Here is a 14,670-nt window from a genome sequence, read left to right as displayed (position 1 = left end):
CCGTCCACTAAAGTCCAGCAGAGGGGAACCATCTTTTGGATAAAAAAGGTTTCTCTTTGGAAAAAACTTTTGGATTTATCTTGATGTTTTCCTCATGAACACTTTTTGCTAAACATATGTCAGAAACATTTCCTTGTACCCTTAGTTGTTTGTTTCTAGTGTGAGGGTCAGAGCAGAATGTTTTTGACATAAGGACGGTTTCTAAGTTGCTGACTACTTGACACAGACTGATTCTTAGTTTTTGTTTCTTAAGTAGGGAACCTCCTTTCTTAGGATAGGGCTAGAGAGGCGTTTCCCCCCCCCATTTCTGTTCAATAAAACATCTGACATTAAGAATACTACAACTTTGTGTCCGCCTCTCATTATTTCTGACCCCTCACATTGATGAGTAATGTTATGCATGTAGTGGTCACTGGGTCTCATTCGTTCACATACCTGCACGTGTGCATTCAAGCTCTGTGTGTCTGATGGCAATGGCAGATGCAAGGGATCTAATGAAAGGTAATTCTATGAGGATAGACTGTCTTCCACATGGAAGTAACCATGGCACAGAACCTTGAACTCAATCTAGCGCACAGTGACTGAAACCATTGCCCGCAGCGCTACATGGGCTGTCGTCAAGTCCTGTAACAATCATGATAGCCCTTGGTTTTGCAACCTATCACTGGAAATATCCCACTGTAACATGTCATTAAAAGAAGTAGTACTTTCCTCACCACCAGTCAACTCTGGTTGCCTCACCTTTGCGCTCAAGAGAACTTCTTGTGAAGAAAACTGGCAACTCCTCAATCCTCAGCGGCAGCAGTGTTCAGACCAGCAGAAAGCAGACCCTTTCCTCAATCTTCACCCAAGGACAACACAGAAAGGGGAGAGTGCGGAACACCCACAACTCCCTGAAAAGGAGTATAATGGAACTGATCACAGATAAGATCTTCACAAATTATGGCTCCTAACTTCGTGGGCGAAGGGGGTTCTATTATATTCTTAGCCCCTTTCAGCATGCACTTAGGTACTCATCACAATTCTGTAAACAAATACAAGTTCTGATGCAAAGGCACGAAAACATCCATTAATTATTCCACCTAAGTTGTAGGTGAGTATGTAGTTAGTAAAGACAACCACCAGCAGCATCTTCTTGACAGCTTCTTACACTCTTAATTGAACTCTGCAACTGCCACTAGTGGAATGCTCAGCTATCAACTTTCCATTCAATCATCACAGAATCTCAACAATCTTGAAAAATTGAGCTTTTATGTCAAGCGTAATGCCGGAGACCAACCACTAAGTGGGGGACCGGGATTCAAACCTGTATTGCCCTTGGGCTATCCTCCCAGCCAAAATTCACAATAAACACAATAGGGAACGAGTCTACAGTTTCCACAGTGATGAGCCGATTATAGCTCACTGAGTTTTGACGGCTTATCTGAAAAGAAAGGTAGTGGGGGTTTCGGTCCCGAAGAGCAGAAGAGTGTTTCAGCGTTGGGCCATGCATCCTGAGAACCGGTCTCTGTGCTGTACATGCCCAACAGTGATGGATGCTTGTCAAGTTGTGATTGGGGTGCCTCATTATGAGTTCAGCGATGCAGTGAAAAATTGGCAGTAATTCCATGGCCAAAAACGTGGCGGTAACGCAATTGCTACCACCATTAACGCACCGCTTTATTCTCAGTTGGGAGGTGAAGTGTAGGATTCACCTCCAGCATGCTGGAGGTGAATCCTCCCCTTTACCTCCAGAAATCTGTGGATTCACCATGTGGTATTACCGCTCATGGTAAATCCGTCAAAAATCCCCATGTGGTCCTATGGGCTCCAAAAATTGAGATTTACACTGCCCTACCACTATACGTAATGCCACAGGATCAAGTGCTAGTAACGGCAAACACGTTTGGTGGTAAATCTGCAAATGTACTGCTGATTTACTGCCTCATTCGTAATGAATCCAGTAGTACCCTGATTCTCTTCCAACACCAAGGTTCCACGAAAAGGCCCAGGGCTCATAACGCACATTACAAAGGTTCTTCAAGTCTCTCTTAGTCGTATTTCCCCAAAGGAGCATACACTGTGGTCCTAGGCTTACAGTACCTGGGGGTCCAAAAGAAAGCTGGTGACCTGATGGCAAAATATGCTGATAGTGCAGTCTTGGAAGATCTAGGAGGACAGGAAAGGGATACCAGAATCTGCAATATGTGGTATACGGAAAGCCAGTTTTTCTGAAGGTCAGAAAAATGCAAAGCTTATAAAAGGCTTAGTTGATACAATGGAAAAATAGGGATAAGAACGTGGAACTTTCTTAAAGTAATGCATCTGTCAAGTGAGATGGTGGGTGGGCTATTTCATGCCACTATGCAACTGTGCGCAGCTGCGCCTCATTGAAGTCACGGGAAGGCAGGGTTGGAATGGGGCATCCAATTGTCTCGGAATAGGGCACCAATGAAAAGGAGTCCCACCGTTGCAAACGGCAATTCAGACCTTTTCTGACAGACTGTTTGAGTAGTACCCAAGGGGGAGGTTTTTGAAAACGTGATACAAAATGTGCATTTTAAAGAATATTCAGTAACACTGGTCAAAACTACTAGCATGGTGAAGTAACTTATCACACTGGCCCACATGGGCCAGACAGATTGGCCCACTTTGAACAAAAAACTGTCCCACACCAGCATTTTGTGTTTTTGGTTCGGGCATTTCCCTATTGCCCTATAGGCCAGTCCGAGCCTGCGGGAAGGCACTGCGCTGCGCTACTTGGAGTCTGTGATTGCGGTTTGTATCATTCAGGATTCCACTCCTTTACTTCTTCAGTCGGCTGGCCTTGGGTAAATCATTGCTCCTCCTTTGCTGCAGAACCCTTTAAGGAGAGCTGAAACAGAAGGCTTTCACCTTTGTGAAAGGGAATTGAGGAACATAGATCGACCACTGTGGGGGGGGGGGTCCCTCTTTTTTGTTTTTGGCACCTTGTGGTGGCATGCCACCAAGTTATCTCCTAACACATAGCCAAAGAAGAGAGAGGGAGGAAAGGAGTTTAAAGATTTGGAAAATCTTGGGAACAATCTGGAGACACCAGAGAACATAAGGCAAATGGTCAAAACCAGAAAGCAAGTAATATTCCAATGAAAGAAAACTCCATGCCATTCTACTTGCTTTGAAGACCCCCTAAACCAATACTGAATTCCAAGAATTTTGTGGCCAGAACCGACAACATCATGGCCAAAGCCTATGTCTACCTTCCAGGAGATTCAAATTCCACACTCCTAGCCCTGATTGTGGACCAAATATACACGTGGGCATTATGTCAAGTATGAACCCCGATGGCAATATGCATTGAAGGGGTCTTAACCGTAATATTGGATTGTTTAAGCAGAGTCTTCCCAATGTCCATGGACATGTGCTTGTCCTGGGCCATGCTCAAGTCAATATGCCCCACCAGTGATTAATACATTTGCAGACCAAGACAATGGGCCTCATTACACGGTAGGTGGTAAGGTATTACAGGCACTGGTAAGGGCACTGGTGCCGGTAATCCCTTACCGCCCTACTACGAGGTTCCTTAGTGGGTTCCTCGCCTAACGCCTGGTTTTACCAGGCGTTATGGAAGGGACCCATTGAGCGACTTCAGAGCTAATAACGGGGCCGCTGTTAGCGGACCCGTTATTAGCTCCATCCCCATTGAGCCCTATGGGGGCTCAAATGGGAATGGGGAATGGTTCCCAGAATGGGGACTTACCGTGTCCTCCAAGGTCGGAATGACCCGGTAAGTCCCTATTCCTGGAACACGGATCCGGAATGCGGTAAGGGGGTAGCGTTGGCGCTAATAGCGCCATGGCTACCGCCTACCATGTGTAATAGGGCCCAATGTGTTTCTTCCAGTGTTCTGGTCCAGTACCCCGATGCTGATGCATTGACATTGAACCAGCCTTGGAAATTGCTGTATACATTCCCTTAATTCCCACTCATTCTGAAAGTTTTGAAAAAGATCAGATCTTCCAAGTTGGAAGTGATATTGATGGTTCCAGTTTAACCAATAAGGTGTTTCTGCAAGGTGGTCGGGGACTTGACACTGGCACTGGTAATGAGGCTGGCAGTATCTCGGTCTCCTCAGAGAGCTCTATAGTTATCATCCCACAATACACTGGCTCAGATAAGTCAATCAATATGGTTGTTTAGTGGCAGGGACTCCAACAACTAGAATTGTCTTTAGTGGTGGAAGATTTTGCTGACAAGGGTACTGCCTTCATTGAACATCTTTCCAAAACAGGTCTATGTCAGTAAATTTAGCTCCATTAACCTGTGGACCTCCTTAAATTCTTAGGCCACTTTAATAAAGGTCTGGAAGTGGTCACTCTTAAAGTATAGTGAGCATCAGAAGAACCATGGGGTGGGTTGTCAATATTGGAGTTTCCATGTGTTAAAATCACGGCAAAAATGGCTGTGAAAGCAAAATATCGTGGCAAAAAGGCTGTGGTTTTGCCACTGCAATCCATGTAAAGGATGCGGGGGACACCCCCGCAACCCCGGACCCATTATACCATTTAAGGGAAGCGGGGGACACCCCCGCAACCTCCACTACCCTTAAATGGTATAATGGGGTAAAATTTTTGCCACAGGTGACATTTTTGCCGCGAGTTTATCACTGCATACCATATTGGATGACTTAGTTGAGAAGCTGTAGAATCTACCCAGAAAGGTGATGGGTCAACATTGGACATTCAATTAGTTTTATGAAACATGAAATTGTTATAAGTGAATTATGTCTTTAAGTCTATAAAGGCATGGAAATCCACAATGTTGCCACTTGCAACTGAAGGTTGTGTTAACAATCAGATTTTTTAAATGATTGTTTCATGCCTGGTTGGTTTTTACAGTGTGATTTTTCCTTTTAGATATGCTTGTGCTTTACCATGCTAAATCATAATCACCAGGATGAGAGCCTTCGATTTTACTCTGGCTTCAAGAGTTACAATCTTCCAAGAACGGGAGAGATGTGAAAGTACTGTAAAGTTGGGAAGCACGGGAGGACTGCGTACCTGGTTTCTTGGTAGATGATCTTGCCGAGGTCGCCAGTCTGGAATCAGTTGAAGGATGAACTTGTGGCACGAGGGACCAGCCTCTCCACCACCCAAATCAGATACTGGGTGGAGGATGGACCAATTCCCAATGTCACGAAAAGCACTCTCCCGATTAACGTGACGAAGGGACTGTGCAGGCACAGACAGGAGAGGCTATTGTCTTGTAGATGTTCGTAGGCAGATAGAGTCCGATGAAATCAAATCCAATAGTCCGTGCACTGAAGCGTGGACCACAGATTCCAGTGCGGTAAGAACCTTCTAGTCCACAGGTACGGATGAAGAGGACAAGGCCGGACAGGAATGGGAGGAACCAGGCTGGAATAGGTGACCAAACTGAAAAGGACCGAAAGAGAACCCTAGGACTGCAATCAAAGGGGCCCCAATATGGTATGCTGGCAGGCCCAGGGGAATCCCTGGTAAGGGTTTGCTGGCAGGCCTATAAACCTCCCAGGTAAGGGTAAGCTGGCAGGCCCAGGGGAACCCCAGGAGAGAATATACTGGCTGGTCCAGGGAATACCTAGGTAAGGGTAAGCTGACACGCCAAAGGGATCCCCAGAGGAAAATATGCTGGCAGCCCTAAGAGGACTCAAGTAGGGTGCAGGTAGTCCAGATAGGACTCAGGTAATTGCAGGCAGCCCAAGGAGAACTCAGGTAAGTGCTGGCAGCCCAGGGTGGACACAGGTAGTGTGCAGGTAGCCCAGGAAGGACTCAGGTAAGTGCTGGCAGCCCAGGGTGGACACAGGTAGTGTGCAGGTAGCCCAGGAAGGACTCAGGTAATTGCAGGCAGCCCAAGGAGAATTCAGGTAAGAACTGGTAACAAAGGTAAGTAAGCGCACAGTACGGAGCAAACCCCGTTGAGACGCGGCCTGCCTCGATCTGCGGCTCCCTTTATGGGTCGCCGGCGCCCGGGAGGCTTGAAACACACGCAGCTTCGCCTCCGGGCGCCGGCGTACCCAAAACGAGACCTGGACGGCAAGCCGCTCCCAGGACGCGAACCCAGTCCACGCGCATGCGCGGAAACGAGATAATTTAACTTTGTCTTCTGTTTTTATCACTGTGTGAGTGTGATGTCCACATGATCTCTGTCACGTGGGCAAAGGAATAAAGAGAAGCGAGAGCCCGCCAAATGGCAGTTCCCGCTCCAGCCACTGGCCATACTGTGCCTGTGTCCCTCTGTGCCAGCCCCTGCGCAGGGCGCGTAGGCCCCGCTCCAGGCCCACACCACAGTGAGCAATTGGGATGTGAAGGTAAATAGCTTGCAACTTACCTTGAAGACGATACGTAAGTCGAAGAAGGAACTCTGTCTGGGTTTGATTAAATCTCAACCAATTATCCCTCATCCAAAATTCCAGATTAGAGAAGAGGCTCTATATACGTACAGGATTCTCCTCATGATTTCTAGCTGCTTTATGTCTAATCTGGGTGTCATTGCATCGTTTTGAAAGGCCACCCCAGCCCTGGCTAGAATATCAAGGCCTACAATGTACACTGAACAAGACGGGCGATAGTCAAGAGTCTTGGGGAACCTCAAAATGTAAGACAGTGGGGTTTGATTTGCAGTCTTCCAACTTGACCGTCATGCTCCTACTTTGTAAAAAAGAGCAAAAGAAATCAACTGTGATGTATCAAGTTTTAAATCTACTGCAAGTCTGTCCAGCGTGATTTGATGGTTCAACATATCAAATGCTACCAATAAGCCAGGCAACATCAGTAAGCCTGATCCATCAAACCCAACTAATTGCAACAGGTTCTCTTTAACTCTGGTTGTGTCTGAACCCTGACTGTTGATCACCTAGAAGCTGGAAGTTCTCCAGTTGTAATGATGATGCCTTATTGAGTATCTTTAGTAGAAATTTGCAGTTGTCGATTAGTCTATAACTAAAAGGATGAGGGTTTGAGAGAAGTTTTTTAATTCGGGGTATCACCCAGATATTTTTCCAGATGATGGAAATATACCCCCCTTCAAATGATAAGTTAACTATCTTAACTATATGACTTTCATGTAAGCCATGATCATTTTACATAGACATGGATCCTCTAAACCTGATGTTCCTGTAAGTGATCGAATTATTGCCAGATGTCATCTAACTTAACTGGACCGAAAGAAAGCCGTGGAGCGAGTTATAAAGATTACTGCTGAGAGCAGGATGAAGTCCCAATTTGCATTGTTGGGTAGGCCTATTTGGAAGAGATGACATTTCCTATTTCCTCCATCTTGATAATGAAGAAATCTTGTAAATAATTACATCAGCGATTGGAGGAGATGGCACCCGAGCATAAACTAGTTGGTTTACTTAGCTGGGTACGGATCTTGAATAAATCCTTGGATGAGTTGTGCGCTGTGAATACCATTTCATTATAATACTTTGTTTTTGCCACCTCAACAGCCATTTTATACATTTTACGAACAAGTTTTAAAGCTTGAGCTAGGATTTTTTAACAACTTTCTCTCTGCATCTTGAACTTTGGGTTTTAAAGTCAGCAGATCCCCGGAATACCATTCAGCATTTTTCTTTGTATTCTTTTTTGTTGTTGTAATTTTCTTATTGCATTTTCATAAAACGCAGCACAATAACAATGTTGGAGCATCTAGAGTGCAACATGATCTCTCATAAGTGAATCGCAGAAGGTATCATCGTAGTCAACTCTAATACAGACAGAACATTACATTAACATGCACCATTAGTGGTTGAATACGGGTTTAACAACAGGTACTAAACATATGGCTGTCAGACATCCAGAGTTTGGGTGTGTAGAGGTATGGTGCGTCTAAATGCCACTTCAAGGTCATATCAGTGGGCTACATCTTCTAGCCACACCGATGCCTGGGGCGGGGGACCTTTCCACCACACCATGGCCACCCTCCTGCGAGCCAGCACTAAAAGGAGCACAGCCACTCTACGTACATGCTTGGGCAAGACTCTCGTACATCCCAGAAGAACCACAAGTGGTTCCAGCCAATTATAAGGGAGATCCCCCAGAAATGGAAGATCGGCGGGCACCCCCAGGCTAGGTGTAGAAAATCAGCTGGACTGGCCTTACAGCGAGCACATTCATCCGGTGTGTCAGGGTAATATCTGTGCAGTTTGGCTGGGGTGTAATACCTTTGATGTACTAAGTTGAAGTGTATCAGTTTGAATCTAGTATTTAGCGAGACCTTCTTTATTTGAAGCAGTAAATATTTCCAGTCTTCAACACAAATCTCCTCCCCCAAACTGTTCCCTCATCTTTGTCTGGGAGCATCCTCTTCCCATAGAATATCGGACATCAAGCTATTATATAGTTGGGAGACCGGGCGACCCTCACCCTGGGCCTGAATGACTGTGTGTAACAGTCTATCCCAGAGGCTGACCCATGATTGAAAGGTATAGTCTCGCTCCGTCATATGTTGTATTCGCCAAGGGACAACTAAACCATATGTGGTGCATATGTTAGCCACTCTCTGGCTTGCCTTACACTGAGACTGTGTACCCTTACTGGATCTGTCCATGGTGGGATTTAGAGTTGTATTGAAGTCCCCACCCCAGATTACTGTAGCATCGTCACATGTAGCTAGATTGATGGACACCCAGTAAAAGAAATCGGGGTTGTCGACATTGGGGGCATATGCATTAATCAGTATCGCTGTCGCACCCTGAAGGGACCCTTTCACCATCTGGGCTCTACCTTCTTGATATCCCCCCAGCCCAGAGAGATGGAATTTAAGAGAGTTATGAATCAGAATTATGACCCACCTCGGGTATGCAGAGTAAGATGAGTAATATCTATTACAGCCCCACTGCGTGGCCCATCTGCTCTCTCTGGCGGGTCTGAGATGTGTCTCTTCTATAAATGAAATATTAGCTTTATGCCACATGTATAGGAGAATCTTCCTAGTCTTACCAGGTTGATTACCACCCCTGATATTCCATGTAATTACCTTGAAGGTTGTAGTCGGACCCTTGTCTCAGCCATGATTTCTGGCCATATTTTCCCAGTGAACCAAGGAATTCCTACCCCAAAAAGTGAATCAGCGATTCCATTAGTCTTGTGATCTAGATACTCCAAGGAATAACAACCATCACCACAACTTGGTAATTCTTCCCTCCCCCTCGAACAACACCAACTGGCCCGGAAATTGCCCCCACCCTTTATTCTTAGAGTAACTCAGCTGTGTCCGGGATAAAAGCATATAGCATGTCTATATAAGTAGGCGAAAATGTTTTGGTCGTCAGAGTCATCAGAGACAGATAGAATAGAAATCTTGGCAGTTATCTGGCCTATGGTGAGCCTTGAGGAGCAGTCTTCCTAGACCAAGCTAGGGGCTGCCAGGTGTGTGTTCAAGGATCCACTTGGCCCTCTGCCCACTTCCATTTGTCCCGTGGCCTTGTGCTGCCCCTGGGTGCAGCCTTATCGATCTTGTCAACAAAGGAGCTAGCAGCTTTGAGGTTCGTGAAGAATTGCACCTTTCCTTCGTATAGAATACGCAGCTTAGCAGGGAACAGCATTGAGTATTTGATGTTATTGTCTTTCCACATGCGTTTTACTCCAGCAAGCACCTTCTGGATGCCTGAACCATTACTGAAAAGTCTGGAAAGATCTGAAATTGGTCTCCATCGAATGACAGCTCGCCCTTCAGGCCAGATGCAGAATCGTGTCCCTGCCGTGCTAATTCAGAATACACTCGATGATTGGGCACAGGGAGGCCACTGGTATTGGCCTGGACGTCTGAATTCTGTGTGCCCTTTCAACAACAAACATGGAGGAGAATTAATTGCTATCAAACATTGTTGTGCACAGCTCCTTGACAAACTGCTCCTTCCGGTCTGGCCCTTGCTGTTTCCGGTGCCCACAAGCCATAGGCTATTGCACTGTGCCCGTCCTTCCAAATCCTCATTCTTGTCCGCTACTACCTAGATGGCAGATTTGAGTGCTTTAACCTGGAACTCTGTTGTGGTAGAGGTGTATTCCAGCTCTCATATCCTGTTTTCCTGTTAACCATACCTCATCCCTATCTGGTAAACGGGCCGATCTTCTTTTCCTATTGGCATACCGGTGCGCATTTGTTTTTGCTTTTAATAGATGTGTTGTTGCAGTTGCAAATCTAGAGAGAAGACGTTTGGCATAGTTGTGAGCAGCGGGGACAAGGCTATTATTTGGAAGTTAAACGGCAATAGATTTAGGATGCTGTTCAGTGGATAAATGAAAAGAAGGGGTTTGGATAGCTGCATTGAAAGAGTCATTGTAAGCATATTCTGCTAATGGCAACATATCTACCCACCCAGCCTCAATTTCTGTCAGATAACATCTTAAATATTGACCTATGGTCTGATTAGCCCTCTCACTCTGGCCATTGCTTTGGGGGTGATATGCAGTAGAGAAATCTAAATGAATAACCCATCAGTCTACTCATCTATTTTGAAAATGAAGAGATCAACTGGGATCCCAGATCTGTGACAATGTTCTGTGGGAGTCCATGTAGTCTGTATATATTGTAGAGAAACCATAATGCCAAGACCGGAGCCGATGCCTCTCCTTTGATGGCTATGATATACCCCATCTTGGAAAAGGAATTGATAATGGTGAGGATCACAGTGTTAGCTTTATCTAGAGCGAGATTAGTTATAAAATACATGGATCATGATTTCCAAGGATGGTCAGGTATTGGTAACAATTGCAAAAGTCCCATGGGTTTTTTGGGACATGTCTTGGCTGTAGAACAAATAACACAGCTTGAAATGTAGTCTATAATAGTTTTCCTCATCGAGTCCCACCAGGCATAACAGTGGATTTTGCTGTAGGGTTTTTTGTATTCCAAAATATCCTGCATCAGGTATATCATGATACCAGTGTAGCATAGTGTGTTGGCTAGCCCGTGTGGGCAACCAACCTTTGTTTTTATGGAATAGAAATCCTTGTTGTTCTTAATGGTTTAGTGTGTCTTGAAGAAAGTTTTTCTTTTGCAATGGAGTGTATGATCTCCTTAGAATAACTGTGTATGGTCGGAGGGGAAATATAGTGCAGAAATGATATTTTCTGGAGAGAAAAAAGGAATACAGTTGAGTTATTCTATGACATCATAATATGCTGTGGATAAAGCATCTGCTTTAGTATTGAGAGAACAAGGTTTGAAGGTAACTGTGAAATCCAAACATGAAAAGAAATTAATCCACCTATTTTGTCCTCGGTTTACGGCTTTGGTAGTCTTTCGAAATCCCAAATTCTTATCCGTGATAAGAAGAAGATCCGTGATGACTGTGATGGATGAAGAGCTCCTTCCAGTAAATGTCTCCATGCCATTAACGCTTCCTTCATAAATAATAATTATTTTTTCAGCTTCTGTGAATGTATGTGAGTAGTATGAGAGAGGATGTGTAACCTCTTGGTAGTCAGGTCACGTTGTTCTAAAAGGGTCCCCATGGCATGGTTTGAGGTGGCATGGTTTGAGGTGTCAGTTTCCACTACATAAGTAAGACTTGGGTCGCGAAGTCTAAGAATTAGGGCTGACGTGAATTTCTACTTTAGTTATGTAAAGGCTTATGTGAAGCTTCTACTGTGTCTTGGGTCCAAACATATGGCATTCCCTTTTTAAGAAGTCGAGTCAAAGGTAATAGAAGACATGAATATTCAGGAATGAATCTCCTATAAAATCAGCAAATCCAAGAAAACTCCTTTCCAGGGCAAACTCCTGGAAAAGCTGGCCATCTCTCAGCTTAATCTTCACTCTGAATCTGTTGGTTGCCTCCATGACCATCAGTCTGGCTTCAGAGCTGCCAGAAGCACGGAAACTGCTCTCCTGAACATCCGTGAAGACCTGCTCTCGAACCTTGACTCCAACACCCCCTGTGTCCTCATCTTACTTGATCTCTCTCCTGCCTTTGATACGGTCAATCTTGCCATCCTGCTCAATCGTCTCTGTGATAACCTGGGTATCACTGGTCAGGCCCTGGCATGGCTGACTTCTTTCCTCTCTGATCGACCCTCCCAGGTTCAACTTGGGTCCTTCCTCTCCTCTATCTCTATCTCTACCTGTGGTGTTCCCAGGGGTCTAACCTCTCTCCCTGGCTGTTCACCCAATACCTGGCACTTCTTGCCCACTGCATTGCTGCGCGCTGCCCCAACTTCCAGTGCTATGCTGATGACACCCAGCTTATTTTCAGGCTACCGTCATTGTCTGACTCACTTAAATTATAAAACAGTGTAACTGTCGTACAGTTCTTTTTTTTATGTTACAAAAAATATTAAAATGTTTAAACATAGTGTTCTGAAGTAGCTACAATGAGACATGTATGACACTATATGAAATAAACATATGACATATGAATCTCTGTTCATTGATGGTCATTTGTGGGTTGCCTTCACAGGAGATTGAACCTATTGATGTCTTGTGGGACTGTGGACGTGCATGTTTACACAACGTGCATTGCCTTGGTAATGGTGATATCATGATCTCTTCCATGGGAGATCCATGTGGAAATCCCAAAGGTATTTATCCCTTCCATGTGTACGTTTCAGTTATTAAATTGTTCTTGCATACAGTTTCAACCTCTGATAGAGCAGAGCTTCTTCCTGACCTAGCCCATTCATTTATCTGTGTGCCTTTTGTGAATTGACAAGAGGACTCCATGGACAGCACTTTTCCAACTTTGGCTGTGTCTTGGGGACTTTGCAAATGCCATGGAGACAAGCTCCCTCTTGGGGACTCTGACTGTATCTGGATGATTCTGCGCTTGCATTGTCTCTTGACGAGTCTTGGGAGTGAACACTTTGAACTCTGGCTTGGCCTTGAAGAATACAGAGGTTTGTTGGGGACACTTTTCTTTTAGACCATTGATCCTCTGGTGTATCTGGAACATATTGTCCGTACAATTAATGTGTCTTGTCTATTCCTGATATGCACATATTAGTATTAATGTGCACTTGGGGCTCTAGGCATGTCCTGGGTGCTCTAGTTTATTTTTGGGGTTTCTGGCTTGGTTTGTTTTTGATCCTGACTAATTTGTGGGACTCTTTCCATGCCTTGCGTCTTTTGGCTGGGCCTTGAGAATGCTGGACATGGGACATGTCTTGGGTGCTATGGCTTGGTCTTGGGAAATCTGGATGTGTTTTGGGAACTCTGGCTATGTCTTGTGCAGGCTTTATGTCTCAAGGAGTCTGTACATGTCTTGAGGTCTCTCGATGTGTCTTATGGCCTTTTATATGTTTAAGAGCCTTTGCATAAGCCTTGATGACTCACACGAGGTCTTGATGAGTAATGCTTGAGGTTAAAATCCGGTCTGTTTTTTGGAATTCTACACCTCTTGAAGATTTTGGTGTGTTGTGAGGGGTCTGGACATACCTTCGGTACCCCGAATGTTCTTTGATACTGTGGACGTGTCTCTGGAACATTATTTCTACATATCTAGGTGACTCTTGATGTTTCTTGGGGAGCCTACATGTGTCTTTAGAGCCAGAGTCCCTAATAAACACCCATACGCCCAAGGATTATTTCAGAGACCCAAAGCACAGACACACACACCGCCTTGATTTGGGCCATCATGCACCACAGATGGGAAGTTACAAACAGTGCCAACTCTTTGTTTGAGCAATGTGCACCTATGAGCAATTTTCATGACTCGCATCCGCTGTTACCTCTATTTGCTTGTTTTTTTCAGGTGGATTTATATTGCTGGATGGGGAGACCTTTGAGGTGAAGGGAAACTGGGAGAAGGGTGAAGCTGCTCCATTTGGCTATGATTTCTGGTATCAGCTTCGACACAACGTCATGATTAGCACGGAATGGGGAGTACCAAAACTATTGGCTAGAAAATTTGATCCATCATATGTGGCGGCGGGTAAGAAAAACCCAGTAGAGGGTGACTTTACAAGAAGAGTATGATTACTCTGCTACACATGGAATATGGAAGGGATTGAACACTTTTATTTGCTGTAAAATTCTACATCTTTCTTATCTCTGAATATACATGCATCAACGATTTGTGTTCATTAGGGTGCGGCCAAATAACTGACAGTGGCACTGTAGAGCACAAAATGCAGAATGAGGGTGTCTTGTCCTCTTCACAATTCTGCCCCACAGTGAAGAAATGGTATTGGTGCTTTAGCCTGAGTTTCTGATTGGGTGGCACACTTGACATCCCACCAGTCAGGTAAGCCAAAATATTCCTATCAATGATGACTTTTGAAAAATCCTTGCCAATCATGACAACCAAATATTGAGCATGTTCTAATTGGCCAGGAAGAATCTACTTTCCAGCTGAATGGGTGGGAGGACATTTTAACCACTCTATGTACCTGGGAACTTAGGTTTTTCTACCAATCGAAATGTTTCTCCTAAGCCCGTTGTATCCCATTGCAATCCTGGAGCAACTGTGTGGCAAGATGGAAAGGGATGTCAAGCCTAATGAAAATTGTACTGCACATGCATATCACTCATCACAATCGGTCCGGTCCCGTCACCCGGAACTTTTTCTGAATACGCTGGCTGTTCATTCCCATCAATGAAATGCTTTCTTCAGCCTTGTGGATGTGGTCTTGTTTTATGTATCTGACCCATGTAGTGTTGTTTTATGTTATGCTAGGATTTTATATAGCACAACCCTAATTCGAAAGCTGAAAAGCACTGGCTAAAGGG

General features: G+C 44.8%; 1 protein-coding gene across 2 annotated transcripts in view; it reads left to right on the top strand.

The window, feature by feature from the left end:
• LOC138580074 (methanethiol oxidase-like) overlaps positions 1–14,670 on the top strand; it is a 443,490-nt gene that overhangs the window by 135,332 nt on the left and 293,488 nt on the right. Inside the window, exons 5-6 of one of the 2 annotated variants that reach the window (XM_069650330.1) lie at positions 12,404–12,524; positions 13,694–13,873. In XM_069650330.1, coding sequence (XP_069506431.1) covers positions 12,404–12,524; positions 13,694–13,873 — 301 coding nt within the window. The remainder of the gene's footprint in view (positions 1–12,403; positions 12,525–13,693; positions 13,874–14,670) is intronic. The other variant, XM_069650339.1, reaches the window with a different exon arrangement.

This window comes from Ambystoma mexicanum, chromosome 1p (genome assembly GCF_040938575.1).
Source record: "Ambystoma mexicanum isolate Mex_15411 chromosome 1p, UKY_AmexF1_1, whole genome shotgun sequence".
NCBI lineage: Eukaryota > Metazoa > Chordata > Amphibia > Caudata > Ambystomatidae > Ambystoma > Ambystoma mexicanum.
The sequence above is the reverse complement of the archived record's forward strand: the minus strand, read 5'-3'. Positions and strand labels throughout refer to the sequence as shown.